This window comes from Lampetra fluviatilis, chromosome 32, assembly GCF_964198595.1.
Source record: "Lampetra fluviatilis chromosome 32, kcLamFluv1.1, whole genome shotgun sequence".
Lineage (NCBI taxonomy): Eukaryota > Metazoa > Chordata > Hyperoartia > Petromyzontiformes > Petromyzontidae > Lampetra > Lampetra fluviatilis.
In genome coordinates this window covers 11,325,927-11,348,098 of record NC_136306.1, presented here as the reverse complement: position 1 = coordinate 11,348,098, position 22,172 = coordinate 11,325,927, and the positions used below count along the sequence as shown (strand labels likewise).

The 22,172-nt window shown below is 53.7% G+C and overlaps 1 protein-coding gene across 3 annotated transcripts in view; it reads right to left on the bottom strand.

Moving 5' to 3' along the window:
• Positions 1-990: 990 nt before the first annotated feature.
• Positions 991-22,172, bottom strand: part of LOC144943768 (receptor-type tyrosine-protein phosphatase gamma-like) — a 156,025-nt gene continuing 134,843 nt past the window's right edge. For 2 of the 3 annotated variants that reach the window (XM_078871578.1, XM_078871577.1), the window contains exons 20-31: positions 21,700-21,765; positions 16,839-16,976; positions 15,986-16,146; positions 15,226-15,361; positions 14,318-14,464; positions 13,117-13,207; positions 11,873-11,949; positions 10,412-10,543; positions 9,948-10,094; positions 7,470-7,612; positions 6,118-6,253; positions 991-5,690 (exon numbers count right to left, since the gene is read on the bottom strand). In XM_078871578.1, coding sequence (XP_078727704.1) covers positions 5,541-5,690; positions 6,118-6,253; positions 7,470-7,612; positions 9,948-10,094; positions 10,412-10,543; positions 11,873-11,949; positions 13,117-13,207; positions 14,318-14,464; positions 15,226-15,361; positions 15,986-16,146; positions 16,839-16,976; positions 21,700-21,765 — 1,524 coding nt within the window. In that variant the 3' untranslated portion in view covers positions 991-5,540. The remainder of the gene's footprint in view (positions 5,691-6,117; positions 6,254-7,469; positions 7,613-9,947; positions 10,095-10,411; positions 10,544-11,872; positions 11,950-13,116; positions 13,208-14,317; positions 14,465-15,225; positions 15,362-15,985; positions 16,147-16,838; positions 16,977-21,699; positions 21,766-22,172) is intronic. The other variant, XM_078871579.1, reaches the window with a different exon arrangement.

Genomic DNA, 22,172 nt, shown 5'->3' with positions numbered 1-22,172 from the left:
AGGCTCACTCAGGAGGAGAAATGCGGCGGGGTTCATTTTCCGATGAGGGCATTCGTGGCGCGCGCGCAGCTCGATTGCTCAAGCCGCAAATTCTAATCGGATAAAATTGTGCACTTACATGAGGAAAAATTAATTCAACAGAGACGTCGCATTATCACGTGTGTGTATATGCACACGGTGGCTAGCGATGTGACTTCTCCCCGTGGCGCTCCAAGTGTTTCATGTCATCGCGTTGCAGTTCTGCGAACGCTGTGAAAGAGCTCCGAGCTGTCCCCAGCAACGCTGCCGTCCAACAAAGCTGACCGATGCCCCGAGGCAAACGGTCCCGTGCCAAATCATTCCCGACGTTTGCGAACACGCGAATTGTTTCCAATCCAATGGAGAAGGCCGTGCCGCAATTCAGGGAACGACTTCTCTCTCTTGCCGCGCGCGTTCACCCGTTGACCACCGGTTCAATTGCAAATTTGCGATGCCGATGGCCTCAATTCACACCCCTTAGCCAACAGGCCCGATGGGGAGCGCCGGTTGTGCAAGCCGGTGGAACGCCCCCGTCTTGGAGACGAATGACAACGCACGCACCCACTCACTCACTGACACACTCACTCACTGACACACGCACTCACTCACTGACACACTCACTGACACACGCACTCACTCACTGACACACTCACTCACTGACACACTCACTCACTGACGCACTCACTCATGCACTCACTCACTGACGCACTCGCTCACTCATGCACTCACTCACTGACGCACTCACTGACGCACTCACTTACCCAGGCACTCGCTCACTCATTCACTGACGCACTCACCCACTCACTCACTGACGCACTCAATCACGCACTCACTCACTGACGCACTCACTTACTCAGGCACTCGCTCACTCAGGCACGGCTGTCGTAGCTCCATAACGCCGCCGCTGTCTGCTGGCCGAGCTGCCCTCAAAAGAAGAGCTCATGACTCAACGGCTCTGTCTCTCTCTCCGTGTCTCTCTCTCCGTGTCTCTCTCTCTCCGTGTCTCTCTCTGTCTCTCTCTCCGTGTCTCTCCGTGTCTCTCTCTGTCTCTCTCCCTGTCTCTCTGTGTGTGTCTCTCTCTCCGTGTCTCTCTCTCCGTGTCTCTCCGTGTCTCTCTCTCCGTGTCTCTCTCTGTCTCTCTCCCTGTCTCTCTGTGTGTGTGTCTCTCTCTGTCTCTCTGTGAGCCACGCGCTTTCTCAAAGACGTGGGCGATCGTGGCCTTCCCTTTGCCTCTGTCCGTGATGTTACTCGAGAATCTCTTTGGGTTCGATACTACTCCCAGTTGCTTCCACGCTTGCTCCAGTTTGCTCGCGTTACTCAGTTCGCCGTCTTCAACGGGCCTGAGCGGGAAATAAACTCGCGATTCTCATTCTTCTGATTCTGAATAAAGCGACTTGCACACAACCGTGTCGACAGTTGCGAGTAAATACGTGACGTTGAACTGAAGCAAAGCTGTACCTCTCCCACTTGTCTGTGAATGTGGAATCATTGTCCCCCAAGGTTGTACTGTAAAACTTCCATACAACGTATACCCTATCTGAACGGATATCGTTGCACGGACGTTACAACGTTTCGGCATTCTGTTCATTCCAACCATTTCCATTAGGAGGTTCCAACACGTGTTCTTTCCTCCATTCCAAGCCAGTATACTATATACAATATTTAGCTTTTTCACATTCTAACGGCATGCATTGGTTACTTTACCGTGAGATTCACTTACCATCGTTAATCTTTAGTAGAACACTGCAGCAAGCAAAGGTTTACTCACAATATAAGAGGTGGCTGACTACGAGAGAATTTATATCGTTAGTAAAAACAAAAGCGTTAAAAGTTCACATTAAGGATGACTCGAACGATTTAACAAATATCTTGCGGTGTGCGTGTGTTCGAAAAGCTAAGGAATCAGGCTTGCTGTTGTCCACCATACCTCAACTTTACCGATGTTGGACTTTTAATGGGTGCACTGGCCTTTGCTCCCACCACCTCGATATGCAATCTTGTACGCAGCAGCAGCATCATCATCACTCCGCTCCGTTTGGCAGATTGAAAACTAATTTCACCCGAACTGCTTTTTTGTGTCCAGTTTGTCGTCCTTCTCCCGCACCTCCGATCAGCAGGGTCGGCTACGTACGGTGCGAAAGAAGTTCAAGGTACGTACATGGCATGAAAACGACCGACCTGTGCGCGTGTTTTGGCAAAGCTCGTGAAAGTGGGCCCTCAAGACGCTCGCCGGTGTCCACGTTTCATGTTATGACCGGTGGCGGGGGGGGTGGGGAGTTGCTACTCGACCACGTGCAGTCTTCACGTGCCGCGATGACCCCCCCCACGAGAGACGACTCAGCAATACGAAGGTGTAGCGGACACAGCGAAGACGCCGCATCGTGCCCTGCGGTCTGGGCCGTGACCGCAGTCGAACCGCCTTTACGTCCAGTTTTGTTAACTTTGCAAATTATAATTGCGTTTTTTTTTTCACACGGGGGCTTTCATCCATAATATAGGTTTTTTGGGGGGGTTAAATCGCGTGAATATAAATGTGTCGTTAAAGCCGCCACCACCAATTAGTAAGATTTGTCACATAAACAGAACATGCCAATTCATTACTAGTACGGCAAACCTTTATATTTACGCAATCTAACCCCCCAAAAAAAACTATATTATGGATATATTTTTTTCGTTTGTATCTGGGCGCGTCGGTTGATGTTTAATGATTCTCAAAAAAACAAAGAGACGACCGGCTCCTGGATGTCGGCCAATGCCATTTCGGCGTGTTCCTCAAAAGGCTGCCAAATGTGTCGTTAAGGAAGCGACGGGAGAAGCGTAGAGTAAACCTTCGTCGGGGCACGATTCTTTGCGGGTGCCTTCTCGCACCAATTAAAACGACGCTCCGTTCGAAAAAAGAAGAAAAAAACGCCCCAGAAAATGGTGACCTCGTTAGGAGGCTCGGCACAAACGAGCAGGCCGCGGCGCTGTGACTCAACGAATCTTCTCACCAGGAAACCCCTCGGCCATGACCAATTATTTATCAAGCACAGTACCGGCCGTCGGCAAATTAAGCCAGAATCGGACCGTCGCTTCATTCCGTTGATCGTAATCCAGAGTTGGGCAGGGGGGGGGCACTGTTATAGCTGACAAAGCCCTTGCTGGAATTTCTGTAAAGCAAAATGTAATCACGGCCAAATTAAAGTGCGACGGGCAATCGCTAAAATAATTTGCGTCATTTGCAGCAGGAATCGATTGAAGCGATCTACTCTGTAACAACGTTCTCCTGCGTGCGCTCCACGCGCTATGAATAACCGACGCCTCTGGGTTTGACGTTAAAACCGACAACAGCGAGTAATCCTCTGGCTTGATATAAACAAAATGCCGATTACATTACATCAAGGAATACATCGTTAAATGTCTGTTAACATTTACTGGCTGAAGCCAACCTTTTAACAGGTGTTTGTCTCCTCTGTTGTCCTCAGTCTGGAGCTTCCTTCCCCAGCCGTCAGTGCTGTGGGCTCCCTGCCCCTGGTGACATCCAGGCTCAAAGACATTTTCTATGCCCTCCTCCGAGTTAATCTCTTTCACTAAAAACATGAACAAAATTAGCCCTCCGTTTCCCAGGATGCCCACACCCCACTCCTCTCTGTGGAATTTTCCGAAAAGCGTTCTGCTTCAAGATGCGATCGGAACCCAAATGGTATGTGCACGATGGCATCACACAGTGGCCACCAGGGATGGCAGTGCGATGGACCGCATCGATGCCACGCCGGCGAGTTCCAAGGGCGACGAGGGCTCGTACCGCGCGAGGCATTTTAAAAGAATGTCGATAGCATCTCGTTAAGAACTCTGCGGGTCGTTAGTCGAGCCATCGCAAGCACCGTACGTAATTGTTACTTGTTATTTGTGTCGCTCGTTACGATCGCTTGGCTGCAATGATCTAATCAGCGCAGAGGAGGAGAACGCGGTGTCCTGCGGATGTCTCGCTCTCTCTCGCTCTCTCATCGCTGACCTGAATTACGGAACGACCGCAGGATAATACGACAGATGCCACTCGGCGCGTGTGGCAGACAGGGAGTTGAAATGGTGCAACGGCGAGGCGTGTCAGGATGATGGCACATGGGAGAGCACGGAGGGGAGAGCACGACGAACGAGGTGCTGCGAACATTCTGTTCAACATTCTGTTGGCAGCACAGCGCCGTCTACTGCTGGGCGAGAAGCCGACTGATGTGACCCCAGAAGGAGTTTGGTGATTTCATATGGACTCCAGTTTACAAGGCCTTAAGACAAAGTCAACCCGGCCAAAACTGTATATATATTTTTTAAACGTAAAATATTGCCGTAATAATATCGTTTAATATTAAAGACTGTCGAGTAAACGTGACGCTGCTGCGCTTGAAAATGAAAGGACCAAAGCGGAGTGCGCCTGGTCGAACGAGCCTCGGGGGGCCATCCTTCTCTGTTGCCATCTCTCTGCGGGGGGGCAACCGTTTTGACGTTTCACCACCCTGGTGCCCATCTCATCCCTGCAGAGCGCCGACGACGATGACGACGATGATGACGATGACGACGACGATGACGACGATGATGACAATGACCAGGACGATGACGACTATGACAACAATGACGACGATAATGACGATGACGACGATGAAGACAACGATGACGACAATGACGACGACGACGATGACGACGATGACAATGACGACGATGACAACAATGACGACGATGACGACGATGACAACAATGACGACGACGATGACGACTTTAACAATGACGATGATGACGACGATGACGACGATGACAACAATGACAATGACGACGACTATGACAACAATGACGATGATGACGACGATGACGATGACAACAACGACGATGACGACAACGATGACGACGACGACGCGCTGTATATCGGCTGGCGCGCAGTTGCCGGACGGACGGTTGCAATCTCCGCGACCGTGAAGGATGGCGGTGGATTTGGGGGAGGCCTTCATCCAGCAGTGGATAAATCACGGCCGATGATTGAGATGGCCATGATGAGCTCCCGCTCGCTCCGTGTGATCGGGGCGCGCGCTCACGGTCGAGAGGTTTACCGCGGCCAACTCTGCCGACACGACCGCGCCGCCCATCGCTTCTTCTCTTCTGCCAGACCACGCAACTGTTGCGGGCGACACCCAGCCACGCGAACGTGTCAACCTCGGCAGCCTGTCCACCTCCACGCTGCGCGAGTGCCGCACCCAATGCATCCAACTACCGTCACCGGGTCACGTCTGTACCCGGCACACCGCATCTAGTATACTCTCGCTACGGCCGCGACGACTGCTCACGTGCTTATCCTAGTCTTCCGGCTACTTCAAACGTAGAGAGAGATTAACGAGTCGCGCCCGCATCCACGCACCGGCGTGGTGCGGGCGCGCGGTGCTCCAAACCGTCACGGCTGAGCGCACGCGCGCCGGTGCCGAAGGATACAACGGGCGGGAGTTGGGGGGGGTTGGGGGGGGGTATGGGGGGGGGGGGTTGGAGGGAGGGTGGCGTCGTCGTCACACGAGCGACTCGAGGCTCTCCTCCGGCGTGACGTCCTCCAGCAGGGCCGACGCGCCGTTGCGGCCCTCCGGCTTCACGCCGTTGCCGCTGTTCTCGCGAGCGCTCACCAGGCTCAGCAGCGCCTTGTACAGGTACTGGTACTGCTCCTGCGGGGGCAAGACGCAAGCGCACTCAGTGTATGTAGTACAAACGATACGCAGCTACGTGGGTGTATTTTGTTGAAGCTGTGAGAACTCGAGAGAGGAGAGGAGTGGAAGCTCACGGTGAGGTTCCCCCCCCCCCCCACACCAATTTATTCAAAGTCGGGATGCCGCCGCGGTTATAGCGTTTGGCCCGCCGGGCGAGCGATCGCACGTCTCTCCGCGCGACGTCTGACGTCGTTTCAAACGAATTGTCGCCGACGTGACGGCACAAAACGAGATCCGCGAGCGCGCTGGGAGCCACCAGAGGTGGTCGAGCAGTGGGGCGGTGCGGCCACGTTGGCAGGCGTGGGCGAGAGGTCTGGCAGCTGCGATTCGGATCACACGTGTCCCGTGTGCCGTGTGCCGTGTGCCGCCACTGGCGTGCACGTACGACGTCAGAGAAGACGCCGGGCCGCATGAGGTTGATCATGCGCGCCGCTTGGAACACGTCCACGGAGTTCTCCTCCTCCAGCTGCCGCGAGAGCGTGGCGAGGGCGCAGAACGTGCCGGCCACTGAGCTGCCCAGCCTGCGGGGCGCACGCACGCACAGGAGCACACACGGGAGCACACACAGGAGGACACACGGGAGGACACATGGGAGGACACACGGGCAGATAGGGGCACACACGGGTAGACACAGACAAATCCACATATAGCCTTGAACAGAATATGTGGCCAGTGCTCTACACACACACACACATAAGTACAAATACAGTTACATACATACTCATTGAACACTGTGTAAGCTTTAATGACCAATATTTAGGTTCATTGTTGGGTCAGGTCGCGCAGATAAGATGCTTAGTCGTACACCTCTCTCCACCCGACACGGCCAATGAATAAAGTTTTGCCGCTAACAAACGCCGCCAATTTATTTCCGCTTGAGCAGCGCTGGGGAGCGACCCGCGACGTGCATCAACTTGGTTGCGACGTTGCTCTTGTAGTCACAACCAGCATCATCAGGTGGTTGCCGGAACACGCTCTTGCAGATATATCCGCACGCACGCTCAGAGGACAGCCCTCGCCTCGTGTGCGGCAGCTGGACGGATCGTGGCACTGCGAGACCACGAGAAATGGCGACTGCTTGAAGGGGGCCTTCATCCGGCAGTGGATAGATGGTGCCTCTTCATGATGAATACATGTCAGTGTTTGTGTTTGTGTGTGCGCACAAGCGTCGTGGTGACGTCACCGCCACTTAGTGACGAATGGCGGTTGTTGTTGTTGTTGTTGTTGCACATATGTACAGCCCTGTCCCTTACTGTTAAATGGGAGGCTTGCAAAGCCCTTTAAATAAATAATCAAACATGAATACACAGAAGGCTGAACTTAACATGTAGAGACTTTGGCACACTGAAAAATGTTGGATGCTGCTAACGACATTTCGCATGACATTGCAATGGGCCGCTTAGCAATTGTCCGCAATTTTTACTTTTGAAATCACTTTGGCTGGCTCTGCATTGTCTGTCTTGCGGTGACTTCCAGATATTGAGCCACTCGCCCTACCCAGCGACTAGGCCGACCAATTCCTGGCGCTCGCCGCGGTACATTATTGATCGGAACGACGCCGTGCCAGTGTGCACCACGGCCAGATGGCCGTACCCATCGCGCCGTCAACTCGCATACGTGGCGTGCGTGGTGTGCGTGACGTGTGTGGCGTGCGTGCGTGCGTGGCGTGCGTGCGTGGCGTGCGTGCGTGGCGTGCGTGGCGTGCGTGGCGCGTCGTTCCGCGCCCTCTCCACTCACAGGTCGTGCACGACGGTGGGGCCATCGCGCGTCAGCGCCTCCTTCGCCACGATGTTGACGAGCTCGAAGACGCTGCTGATGGGGCCGTCCGGGTTGGGCCACCGCGGGCACTGGAAGTGCTTCACCTCGAGCACGTAGTCGTCCTGGCGACACACGGCGAGAGGGGGGGCGGAGTGGCGGGGAGGGCGTCACGCGGGTCAGCGACGTCACGCTCGTCGTCGCGCTGCGGCCGCTGGCGTGGGTCCACCGTTCCCGTGAACATCGCTCGACCAGCACTCCAACTGCGTGGTGGTGGACTCGAGCTCACAGACGAAACTTTGATCGACTTCTAGTGCTTGGTGTTTGTGGTCTCTACCCCCCGCACCGCCGATTTGCGCAGTTGGCTACGTACGGTGCAAAATAAGTTCAGCATACGTACGTACATACAAGCTAAATTAACTATTTTTTATTTTACCAGGTAAGGCCAACTGAGCTATTCAGAAGCGACGTGGCTATCGCGAATGATAGCTCATCGAAGCAGCTTATCATCGATTGTAAATTTATAGGAGCCATTTACTGCAAACGTGCGATGTGGATTCTAAATGTGGAGGGGAAAACCGGAAGACCCAGAGAAAAATCCAGAGAAAGAGAGACACTCAAACTCGAATATACAGCAGCAGGCGTCAGGGTCGGGATCGAACCCCACGACCTCTTGCATACCAGGCGAGGTAGTTAACATCTCCTAGCCCGCGCGGCTCCCCTCGCCTCGTGTGCAGGAGCTAGACGGATCGTCGCATTGCGAGACCACGGGAATGGTGACTGCATGGGGAGGCTTTCATCCAGCAGTGGATAGATGATGGCTCCTGATTATGAATACCTGCATGTGTGTGTGCACATATGTACTGCCCTGTCCCTTATTGTTGAACGAGAGGCCTGCCAAGCCCTTTAATAATCAAACACGAATACACGGAAGGCTGAACGCAACCGGTACAGACCGAGTTTGGCACACTCCATGCATGCCTTTTCAATAGGTCGCTTAGCAATTGTCCGCAATTTCACTTGCGGAATCACTTTGGCCGGGTCCGCAGTGTCCGTCTTGAGGTGACGTCAGGTTTTTAGCCACTCACCCCACCACCCAGCGACTCGGCCAACAATTCGTGGCGCTCACCGCGGAACAATGCCGAGCGCTGCACCAGCACGCAGCTGCGCCGGAGAATCACCGACGGAAACAAACAACTGTCTCTCTCCCCCACGCTCCCCCCGCAGCCCGTTGCCTCTCTCAGACCCGGAGTGATTCATTTGCTCTGGGATATCTTTCCTGGGAGACGTTAATCACATTCAATTAGTACGAAAATATCCTCCCCCACCGCTTGTAACATTTACATGCCGGCCCTGCTCTCGTATGGGTGATTAGGGGTCGTTACGGCGTCCCTTTACGCCGCGGTTCCCTGCCAATTTAAGCGCGCTCTCCCTGGCCCCAGCGAGCAGCAGCAGCAGCAGCCTGAATCCGCTTCATCTCACCACTGCGATTACTGCCAGGGGCAAGTGGAACGAGCATTACCACCTGGGCCTCCTCAAGCGGATGCGTCGCGTTACAAAAGGACACGCTCGCCGCGTCGCGGTGACGCGCGTTCACCGCGGCACGAAACCTGCCGTGAGCCGCGCAAATTGCCGAGGATTTCAACGCTGCAAGGGTAAGTTGGGTGTTGTTTGTTGACTTTTTCAGATCGCGTTGAAATAAAAATCCAACTTTGTTGTTGGTTAATCCCGCTAGATGGAGAGCACACACGCACAAAGACAAATATCCCCCGTATAGCCTTAACAGACTGTAGGGGCAAGCGCTGTTCGCAAGCATCTACAAGGCCGGCACGGCACACGAGGGGGTGGGTGGCCAACACCACGCCTGGCCACCTTTGTCTCCCCAGTGGCGATATTTACACACCGCACCAGGTGCTCATTTGAGGCTGAGTCGACCTAGAGGAGGCCCAGGGCCGGTTCAGATAATCGTCACTGGTGTTGGCCGTGAACGGGAATCGAACTCATGTCGCCGGGTTCGTAGCGCAGCGTAGCGCTAACCCCGCTACACTACCGCTCCCCATTACACACACGCACACACGAGCAGCGCACGCAGGGAATGGTGGAGAATTGCAGAGGGGATGGCTTCAGCGTTTAAACACCGAGACACCTGATTTGCATTGCCATATCGCCACCGTCGCAGCCACAGAAAGCTCTGCCCCGTGACGTCGCCTCGTTGTATATTTTGACCTTACACAGGGCCACGGCGCCGCTGACGAACGCGTCGAGTTTCCGCGTCGTTCGCCGCGCCCTTCGCTGCCATCAACCAAACAATGATTTGTATTCGTGCTGTCGGATTGCTTTGCCGGGGAGAGGCGTGCATTCGCAGGATGGGATCCCTCTCTCTTGGGCAAAATCTCCGGCGGGCAGCTTTACGGCCTTCAAGGTGAACGAGCGAGCGAAGCATGGAACGTGTGGGAGCACCTGCGTTGCCTCGAGGATGAGTTCCCGGAGAACCACTTGCTCCTCGCTGGAGAGACACAGCCGGTCCTCGCTGATGAGCGACACGCCGAAGCCTTCGCAGTGCATCGCTTGGTCGCGCCGGGGCCAGTAGGCAAACTCCTCCCCGTCCTGCGCGCGGTGGAGACGCACGCACACACAAAGACAAAGGTCCCCCGTGTAGCCTTTAACATACTGTTGGGGCAAGTGCTGTTTGCGAGTAGCACCCGCGAAGGCCGGCACGGCTCACGAGGGGGGTGCGTGGCCAGCACCACGCCCGGCCGCCTTTGTCTCCCCAGCGGCGATGTTTACACGTGGCACCGGGTACTCATTTGAGTCAAATAATCGTCACTGGTGTTGGCCGCGAGCGGGAATCGAACCCGGGTCGCCGGGTTCGTAGCGCAGCGCCCACCCAGCTACCCTCCAGGTCACGTGTTCGTCAGTGTCACCTTGTCCTGGTGAGGTCCCGGGAGCATGATGATGAGCTGTACGTTGTAGTCCCAGATCATTCTCCAGAAGTCCTTGGTGGTGTTTGGCAGCGGATGCTGAGTCATGATGTACTCCGTGCTGCTGCTATAGCCCTGCAAACCGGAACGTGGCAGCGCAGACGCAGAATCTTTATTTGCTGCCGTGCTGACGGATGCGACGTGACAATTAAATATCCACGATCATCGCGCCGTCCCGTTTTGACGAGCGTCCTTACATCGCGATTGTCGTTTTGCTCGTTTTTTGATTTACATTAAATGTTCTATTTCTTGAACAAGCTATTACGAAATAACTCGATCCTTAAAGTTGTAAAAAAAAAATCTGTTATCCATCAGTGCTCTGCAAAACCTATATGAGAGTGATTTAGGGCATGGCAATTATATGACGTCTTAATTTTCATAGTACGTTAAATTAATTGTTCATGGTGTTACTGAGAACACTGTGAGCGTTGTAGATTGTTAAGTTGCAATAAATATAATAGTCATGGCAGGAATATGTTAATCACAACTGCATTTGGATAACCTTTTGTAAAGCGCTATTCAATTGTACCGGGAAGTAGACCAAAGCACACAGTACCAATGTGGAATGCAATTGTGAAGTTACAAAAACGGATATCACGATAATCGCGAAATTTGATATCGTATCATAAAAATGCTGGCAACCAATAAATAAACACAGCCAGAAGGAATGATGACATCGCTTGTGGATTTTTCTCATTTCCTTTCTGCTTTCACCCCCGCCACACCACCCCTCCAGTGTCTCCGCGTTTCTCTTGCTGGGATGTCATTGCCAGTGGCAGCGCTCCCTTCATCGCTGGCTTCCCAAGTGCAAGAGCGGCCAATGGGCCGTAAGGCATTAACAGGTTCAACCACTGGAAGCATTGAAACATTGTCCTATTGGATGCATTAAACCCACTGGGAGCGTTAACGCATTAACCCACCGGGGGGTGTTCACGCGTTAACCCACTGGATGCGTTAACACGTTAACCCACCGGGGGGTGTTCACGCGTTAACTCACTGGATGCGTTAACGCGTTAACCCACCGGGGGGCGCAGTGTGCACGCGCCATGTGACCCACGTGGGGCTCCACCGCTTTGATGATGAGAGGTTGATGCGTTCATCCAGCCGTGGACTGAACCTGGCTGACGATGACGTATAATTATAATGGCGATTATTGTGGGTCGGAGAAGGGGGGGGCTGAGCCCGAGTGCAGCCCCAGCTGACCGCCCGCCCGGCCGCCCGGCCGCGGGCAGCGACGCATCGTAGTGTGGCTTCAACGCTCAGCCGGCTGACCACTTAACAGGACGTCACGCGTTACGTTCGCTCGGCCGCTCGGCTCCGCTCCGAGAGACTCTCGAGAGCGCGAGAGGACGCGCAGCTGCGCGGGGCGGGTGGCCGGGGTGGCGGGGGCAGGCGCTGACCCACCATGACGTAGGAGGCGTTGATGTAGTCCGAGCCCTCGACGTCCCCCAGGGAGGCGAGCTCCACTCGCGACGACTCCACTGTGGGTAGCGCCGCTCGGTTAGACACAGAGACAGAGCACAACGACACACACAGTCTCCCAGTGGGGCGGCAGGCTCGTGGCACGTAGCGGCGACGTCGCCCTCCCCCCCCCCCCGCGACGAACACTCGGCAGGACTCTCCCCAGAGGAGTCCTGAGACTCAGCGAGGCTTTCCGGGTAAACAGGCGCAGGAATAATGACAATATCCAGTGATCTACACGGCACACGGTGTGCGCACACACGTGGTGTTGTGACTGTGCCACCTGTGAGGTGCCGTAAACATGACGCGTCACGGGAAGTAGAATATCTCACAATGTCAGCAGAGGAGAGGACCACAGACGGAATGCGTCGCCTCGAGTGGTGTGAATAATCACGAAGCTGGCACAAACCCGGACTAATTTACTGTCCCAGGAAGACGGACAGATTTCTGAGGACAGCCACTACCTCAAAAAAAGGACAATCGTGGGAAAACCAGGGCAGGTGGCAACCTCTCTTGGCTGCGCGTGTGAATGTGCACCAGTGAACGTACGAGTACGTTCGGAGCGATCGCGGGGAGCGGTCGTGGTGAGGTGGTCAGCGCACTGCGCTACGCTCACGGCCCACATCGGTCGTGGCTAAATCCCCGCTCCTGCGCTCCTGCTGATCTGCGTTTGCCTCCTGGCCAAGCGTAACATCGGCGGCACAAGTTGCGTGAACCTGCCGCGTATGTACTGCGCGTGGGGAGTGGTGGCGCAGTGCTTCGTGCGCTGCACGACAAACTCCGTGACGAGAAAGTTCAATTCCCATCAATGGCCCACGTCATTGGTAGATATCTGAACCAGTCTTGGGCCTCCCATAGGTTGACTCGGCCTTAAAGGAGTAGCTGGCATAGTGTGTGACCACAGCACTAGGGAGACAAAGTCGGTACGGATGTGATACTGGCCACACGCACGACGCCCCTGGGTGCTCCGTGCCAGCCTTAATAGGTGCTCGCTAACAGCACTGTCCCCAACAGTCTGTATAAGGCTAAACTGGGGATCCCTGGTCTGTTGCACGTACGCGTATATATTTGTCCGCAAGTGTGAGTGCGAGCACACACGCCCACACATGTGTGTGTGAGCACACACGCGCACATCTGTGTGCGCGCGTGTGCGAGTGTGTTATTGTGCGTATTGCTGAGTGCATTACCCGGCAAGACGGCAGTGGAGCGGTTTTTGTTTTGGTTGAATGGCTTCTGGGCGATCGTGAAGTCTGAATGCAAGCCGCTCTGCAGGATTAGCTGCAAACGACACAACGGGCACGGCCAAGCGTAGTGACATCCCCAGCTCCGTTCGCACACTCGGACAAACCAAAAACACACGAACCGATTCGGAAGGTGAACGTCGTCCTTGCGTCAAACGAAACGCTCATCTTCGGCATCCATAAACGATCGCCATCATCTCCCGAAAAGATTGAGTTTCCGCTCTTCGAGAACGAGCGAAAACTGTGTGTGTCACGAGTTGAAGTTATTATGACCATCGTAAAACTAACAAAATGAAAAACCGACGCAATTCATCGTATCATTTTTTCTGTTAGAAGGATTTTTCTTCTTTACAAACTTGGCGAGGTTTTATTTGTACAAGCTGCCGAAAGAACCGCAATTGTTAGCGGAAAAATAACAGACTGGTAAGGACGTCAATAGGTGGTCCGCACAATACATCACTGTAGTCTGCGCTCCTTCAATGGAGGAGGAACGGCAAAAAAACAACAGAAACTCCTCTCTCTCTCGAAGCCCTCCCGTCGTGGCCAGCAGCAAGCCTCCACGTGTGTCCAGGAGCCAACCCCCACACTGGCTCCTGAACACACTGCTGCTGTCATACGCGTTGGGAGCTTCTTAAGGGACTGAATTCAGAGTACCGAATAAGTGGACTGAATTCGGTTTGTGACAAAGCCCACAGCGTGCAAAATTCTCGGACATTAACAATTCCAAAACTATTCTAAAAGCTAATTTTATTTGAAGACTAAACTTTTTGTTAATTTTAGCAGGTCAGGCACACTGAACTATGCAGCTCTTTTCCAGAAGTGACCTGGCCAAAAATGATAGCTCAACGAATTGGCTCATCATCACGTGGAAATGTATATCAGTGAAATACTCTCAACGCACGATGTTGATTCTTAATGTGGAGGGAAAACCGGAGGACCCGGAGAAAAATCCAAGCAACCACGGGGAGAGAGAGAGAGAGATATGAAAACTTAAAATATACAGCAGCAGGCGTCAGGGTCGGGATCGAACCCACGTCCTCCTGTATACCAAGAAAGGGAGTTAACATCTCCTAGCCACCGCGGCGCCCAAGCAACCCGCGGCAGAACGCAAACACAACGACGAGAGTTGTCGCCGCGGGCGGCAGACCTTGAAGTGCTTCTCGACGCGGGTGAGTCCCGAGGGCCCCGGCGTGAGGATTCCGTTGACGTAGGCGTGCAGGCTCGAGGAGGCCACCTCCGTCTCGCGGCCCTGGATGGCCTCCAGCAGGGCCTCGTGGATGAACACGTACTGCTCCTGCACGGCCACACACAACAAACAACAACAACAACAATAAACATCACGTTTGCACGGCTGGCTACATACGTATGTCTGATGAACTTGGCTACAAGTCCATCAGACATACGTACAACCTGCATTTACATTGCGGTGATGAAGCAACGACAACAGTCCAGTTTTGTTTACTATTGGGGACACAGCACGAGGAAAACACACAGCACGAGCTGTGAGTGGGAATTCGTAATTCGGGAGCCAGGGAGGGAGCCAGGGAGGGAGCCAGGGAGGGAGCGAGAGAGCGAGGGAGCGAGGGAGGGAGCCAGGGAGGGAGCCAGGGAGGGAGCCAGGGAGGGAGCCAGGGAGGGAGCCAGGGAGGGAGCGAGCGAGGGAGCCAGGGAGGGAGCCAGGGAGGGAGCCAGGGAGGGAGCCAGGGAGGGAGCCAGGGAGGGAGCCAGGGAGGGAGCCAGGGAGGGAGCCAGGGAGCGAGAGAGCGAGGGAGCCAGGGAGGGAGCCAGGGAGGGAGCCAGGGAGGGAGCGAGCGAGGGAGCCAGGGAGGGAGCCAGGGAGGGAGCCAGGGAGGGAGCCAGGGAGGGAGCCAGGGAGGGAGCGAGCGAGGGAGCCAGGGAGGGAGCCAGGGAGGGAACCAGGGAGGGAGCCAGGGAGGGAGCGAGAGAGCGAGGGAGGGAGCCAGGGAGGGAGCGAGAGAGCGAGTGATCGGCACAGCGAGCTGCTAGCACGAGGGCACCGTCGACGCCACCCGGCGTGGCCGCCCGCGTGCCCACCTCGGTCTGCACCAGGTAGTTGCGCTGGTTGCGGATGTGCTTCAGGAAGGCCATGACGCTCACGGAGCCCTTGTCGCGGATCTGCTGCAGCATCGAGTCGAGCACGATGTAGGTCCCCGTGCGCCCCACGCCCGCACTGCAACCGCGAGACCCGCACGGCGGCAGAGATGAGTCGCGTGGCGATGGTGGCGGTGGTGGCAAAAGTGGCGATGGTGGCAATAGTGGAGATGGTGGCGGTGGCAGTGGAAACAGTGGCAATGGTGGCAGTGGTGGCGATGGAAATTAATTTCAACTCACACAGTGATCGCTCCTCACTCTCAGAGAGAGAGATAGGGGAGGGGAGACTCAGAGGAAAAAAGGAACCACAGATGACCGGGCAAGGCATCACACGATGAGCCGGAGCCAACGACTGACCAAGCTCTGCGTCGCTCTCCATATGGAGGTGTCATCGGTCAATTAGTGAGTGTGTACGTGTTGGAGGCAACCGGAGTGACTGGAGGAAACCCGCGTGTGTGAGGGGGAAACACTCTATCCCAGAGAGATGGAACAGGCGGAATACACATTGTTTGTGTGCCGCACTCCCCTGGCGAGCCAGGGCTACGGCTCCTCCTTGACGGCCGCGGGAGGGGAGTTCGCACCATCTGTGTGCGATCCACCAACCCTCGCTGCTGCCTCCACAACAGCGCTAGATTACAGGCCACAGGGCGCTGGTTCCCGCACACACGCACGCTCTCTCTGCGGGTGGGGGGGGGGGGGGCACCTGCAGTGCACGAGCACGGGGCCCGAGTCGGGCAGCCGGGCGGCCGACGACTTCTTGACGAAGGTGAGCAGGGGCAGGGCGTACTCGGGCGTGCCCATGTCGGGCCACTGCGTGTAGTGGTACTGCAGCAGCACGCGCTCGCCACCGCCACGCTGACCGCTCTGCTCACGCACGCACAAAGACAAAGATCACCCGTGTAGCCTTAGCAGACCGGTGGCAAGTGCTGTTGGCGAGCAGCAGCTATGAAGGCCGGCACGGCACACGAGGGGGCTGGGTGGTCAGCAACCACGCCCGGCCGCCTTTGTCTCCCCAGTGGCGACGTTTACACATCGCACCAGGTACTCATTTGAGGCTGAGTCGACCTAGGTGAGGCCCAGGACCGGTTCAGATAATCGTCACTCTGGTGTTGGCCGTGAGCGGGAATCAAACCCGGGTGGCCAGGTTCGTAGCGCAGCGTAGCGCTAACCGCTACACCACCGCCCCTCACCACGCGCACACGCACACACATACACACGCACACATAAGCACACACGCACAAGCACACACACATGCACACGCACGCACAAGTACACACACACATGCACACGCACACACAAGCACACACAAGCACACGCACATGCACATGCACACACAAGCACACACGCACATGCACACACAAGCACACGCACACACAAGCACACGCACGCGCACACACAAGCACACGCACACACAAGCACACACGCACATGCACACGCACACACAAGCACACACACAAGCACACGCACATGCACACGCACACACACGCACACACAAGCACACACGCACAAAGAAGACACGTGCACCGAGATGGCCGCCGCCGCCGCCGCCGCGTTACCCGCCGCTGCTTGGTGTTGCGCAGCGCGAAGCGCCGCACGGTGTAGAAGGCGAGCGTCTTGGAGCTCTTGAGCGAGACGAGCACGCCGCCGTACTCCTCGCTGCTGCCGTCCGACGGCCAGTACTGGTCGCACTTCCGCTACAACGAGAGGGCGGCGCGGTGACGACGGGCAGAGTTTGCTTCCCGCGGCGGCGGCGGTGGCGGTGGTGGTGGTGAACCCCCAGCGGGTAAGGTACCTTCACCGCCGCCGCCGCTTCTACCGCTGCCGCCCGACCTCCTGGCCGACTGACGGCGGCGTGCGTTCCGATCGAGTTTGGGTGTTCAGTGTGGTCCCCCGGGGCATTCTCGTTTAAACAGACGCACCCGTGGCTTTCATGTGTTTTCCTTAAGCGCAGGAAGACCCCCGCGGAGTCTCTTTGACTTAATCGCAGAGGGGCCCCCCTGCTTGGGGTCGCTTGGCCGATCTACGTTCTGACCCCGTGCCCCTGCTGGACATCGGTGAACAAGAGCTTTGCAGCTCGTCGGATTCCTCCGCACGATGCGCTGTGGAACCGGTGACCCGACATCAGATTCCACGGCCAACATCACATGTCTGAAGCTTTCCTCAGCAACCCCCCTCCCCTTTCACTACTTGGCACTGACTGGCATGGGCTGCAGTACGGTGAAACAAACCGCACGACTGAAAATCGTGGGGACGTCTCCTCACCCATCAGCGGATGTAAGCGATCTACAACCAGAGCGCCGGAGCAGGGCAACCATCAAATTCCCCGCAGATCTGTCAGCAACCCAGTAGCCGTACTACCGCCCCCCTACAGGAGACCTTGCTGGCTTCTGCACGATCACTGCGATCGTCCACGTGATTCGAGCATGACCCAGCCAGCTCCTGCCTCCCGATGGCGAGGTTGCAGGCGTGGGCCGTCGTGCCGAACGGAGAGCTCAGAAGCGAACCCCGACGTTTCCTTCACTTGCGAGTTGAGCAATTCGGGTAAATTGCCTGATGAAGTTGGTTGTAATCGCCGGGGAAACGTCGTATTCGACTGTAAATGCTGTGGGCTTACTCGCCATCACACCGACGTGCTGAAGTAGTAGCCAATTGGCACGTTTTGTGATCACGTGACAAACCTTGCTAATTGGCCGTGTCGGGTGGCGGTGGGTTAACGACACATTTGTATTTACACGATCCAACCCAAAATAAACCATTATCACGCTGCTGCTCGCGCTGAAGAATACACGGAACGGACGACACTGAACCCCTGACCGGAACTCACGGCAAGCCACGGCTAAGATCGAAGAGCGGTGGGATCCCACAAGTCGGCAGAAAGACATTGCTACACCATTACAATGTTTCATACAAAACTTAATATTAGTATTTGAGACTAGTATTAATACATTTGTTTTGCTTTAAAGTTGAACATCAAAACTCTTGCTTAAAAACGAATGTTTAAAAATGTTTACACGCGCACACACACACACAAGGGACAAACACACGCAAAATCATATGCCTGTATGGTTTATGCGTGCGTTTGACATTTCTTAGTTGCTTGCAAAAGAAACACAAAGAGGGTTTGGTTTTAGTACACGCTATCGGGCGAAATATTTCACGAGGGTTTAATTTTTTTTAAAACAACATTGCTATTAGGCTCACGGCCAAAGCATAGCCGTTCCATTCTCGCCTTTTGCAAATTAAACACGCGTATTAGCCTTGACAAAAATAACCATCGGGAGAAAATCGTAATGTACTCACAACGTGTCACGGGATATTCTCACATCTTTAAATGACAGCACACGGCATGCGTAGACGCATCGTTGAAATACATATATTTTAAAGATAAATAAATTGTCAGCGATCAAATTAAATCACGATGCTTGATGAATGTGAATTATTACATTTTTACCCCATTTTTAGTTTTTTGTCATACTTTGCACGTTGCCTGTATTTTTTTTGCCAGCAATTAAGAATGTTAAAAATATATATTTCTCCAAGCAGTCTTTCAAAATCATGGCAATTACAACGCTAACATAAAACAGTTTTTATGTTACCCGAGGCAATATGTTAGAGCATTAGTCGATGGGCCCAGGCCAAATATTTGACAAGTTGGTACCATCTGAGGTGGCAGCACTTGAGCTGCACAAACTTCTATTAACAACAATTACAAGTGAATGATGCAATAACATTACTTTATAAGTAAGTTATCACGTAATAATGCACTTCTATGAGCCAATTAAAAAAAACGGGTACACCTAAACATGTGCCACCTCGAGTGGCACTTAGTTCTGCTTTGGCAAATGGAACTATCTTGCACATACCACGCAGCATTTCCTCTTAGCATTGTACTGCGGACCCCATTGTTTTTCTTTGATATGAAATTTCGCAGTTTGTCGTCGAAACAGATATGAAAAGCAATTGTGTGTACGTTAACAGTAACAACGTTCCGTTGTATATTAGCGGCGTCGTTCATCGCAAATTTCATCTCACAACCGCCGAGGAACCACCCTCGAGCTGGGAGGCAGCTGTCAGGTGGTCAGGCGCCACCAATCATCATCGCCCGAGCTCCGAGTTGAATCAATAACAGACAGGCTATTTTGACAGTAACAATGGTCATGCATGACCATCTTTGTTGATCACGCTACATGTCAAAAAAATTCTGCTCAAACGAGGAACGGGGCTCTGCTCATCTCTGTCGGCAGCCCTTTGCCAGTAATGGAAATTCCACATTGCCATGGCAGAGGTCAGTATGCCAATACGACGTGGTATATGAGTTTAGAATATAATAAACCGTTTAAAATTAGAAAGAAGAACGAAATTCCAATTACCTCCATTTTGAAAGACTGTGTAAGAATATAACATTGCAAGGTTTGGAGCTGTTTCGTTACGAGTTATTTTGTTATAAAGCCGCATTGATACCGAACACACTCGTAGCGCGGCGATGAACACGAATACTCATGACCACAGACCGGGCCACGGCAGCCTTTCAACTCACACGGGAGACGTCGTCGTCAGCCTGATCATTCTCAGACAACTCTGCCAACTGGAATCCGGAATGCGCTGGCCCTTTGGGTCGTATTGGAGATGGGAGCTGTACAAAGCGGTACGAGTTCCTTCTTCCATCTATCAACGACGCCCGATCAGTGTGGAGAATTCAGCCAAATACCCTCGGGGGGGGGGGGGGGGGGGCTCTCTAGAGCTCCCCCGAGTGGAGATCCTTCCGCCAGCAGTGTTGTGACTAAGTCGTCTCAGAGCCTGTTCACTCTGCTCCCCTGTCCATCCACACTGGGGGTCTCGGGCTATGTGCACCCAGCGAGGGCGAGGCACCTGAGACGCCACGGTGACAAAAGATCTCCTTACCTTGCTCAACATGTCTCACCTAGGGTTTATTTTATTTTTTGCGTAAAGCGCTCCGAGTCAGGATTATTCCTGTTAATTGCGCTATATAAATGATAATCAAAAATGGCAATGGACCGAAATGTCCCCAATTATATATTTTTTTCGCTGTCAGGCCACAAAGTGTTAATTGTGTTTTGGCACCACTGCCAACGCAGCAGCAGCAGCAGCACCAGATAATTTGTTTAGATAACTAAAGGTTGATTGACGGACTTGGAATTTAACGAAAGATTGGAACCAATAGCACGGCATGAATTTGGTGTACCTTAGGGTCATATGTCCAGGCAAATAAGTGTTAGGGACAACGGCATGAAATCACGCAAGCTATTTAAATAATCAAAACAGACCACTTTGCAGTTTTGACATCGCATCTGAAATGTGGTGCCCTACGTACAAATGACGTCACGTGTGGCAACGCCGATCTCACACCGGCTGGAGCGAAGGTCGCTCTGCCCAAGGCAGATCGTCATGAGTATTGACACACGTTTCAAACATTGAATTCAAAGAGCACTCAACAGCGCATGGTTTCAGTTGTGTTCGGCATCAACGGCGTCCGCATGAATCGTACGGTTCGCGTTGTCAAAAATTAGTACCGGTAAAGCGACAGTTGTGAAGGTGGTGATGTTAGAGAGGACTCTACACACACCAGAGAGACGCACACTCGCCCACTCCATAGGAACACCTCCCTAAAGGGATACTGGAATGCATTACACGCGGGAGGTTTACGGTGAAATTGCTGCTTCAAGAACAGTCCGTTGATATGATTTTGTGGCCAGGTCAACCTTTGTGGGAATTACTGGCAAAGGTTGATACGGGCGCAACGTTGCCAATGTGGCTTTAAAATCCGGAAAACACGAGGTACGTATGAAACATAATAACTAACGGTGTATGATTCATTTGGGTAAAAATACACGTAGTTATTCATCGACAAGTAATTATTCTAAGGACCGCAAGTGTGCAAGTGCATTCGTGAAGCAGTGTCCCTTTAATGCTGTCCGTTCATTTCAAAGCAAACGCCGAACAGCGGAACCGTTCACCGGACAAAGCGATGCACCCGCGAGTTGGCGGTGACCGCATCGAGCAAAACACCCCCCTGGGTAAGGATGGAACGCTCCACGCTGTGCCAGTGCACTCGCGATTCAAAATAATTTCCCAAAGGGATTTGCAGCCGGTGGAGCGTACTATAGACTTGAAATGCAGGGAGGTTTTTTTGAACGATTCATATTACCGTCCCACTTGCACCTTCTTCACCACACACGCTTCTCCGCCCGAGAAGAACCGAATTATTGCTCCCCAAGAGTGAGAGAAGACAGAGAACCCCACTCGCAGACGATGCGCTTTGTTATTACATGACTGTTAGGGAAACGAAGTGGTAAGTTTCGTGTTTATTGTAGCAATTAGGAAGGATATTAATTCGTAAAAAAAAACACCATGAATTATGCAGTTAGGGAGCTTGAGCCGCAGCGTTGTCATATTTACCAGACTGTCCTGCAAATCGACGTAGGAACCCTTCATGTGGTAAACATTGTGTTCGTTTCCAGTTACCTAAAAGCCAAGCCGAATGTGAATTGATGAGCACGTCACAGAACGCACGCAAACAAACAAACACCGCCACGCAAGGCACCTTGATCTGAAACACTCTCTGGGCACGAGGCACCTGAGACTAAAAACAAAGCCGAGTGAGTTCCTGCTCAAAAGAACACCGAGTCCATGCGCATCTCCCACGTACAACCCTCCTGAGCCAGCGGTGGAAATTCCACATTTCTATGGCAGGGACGGGGGGGCGGGGTGAGTCTATCCATAGGATGAACACTGTTGACTTCCCCGCAGAGCGGTACTCACTTTATCAACCCCCAGAGGGATGATGGGCCGAGTTAAACCCCCTCGAGCTGGATTTAAAGCCACAAACGTAGAATTTGCGTGCGGATCGCTCTACCGCTGAGCCACCTGGT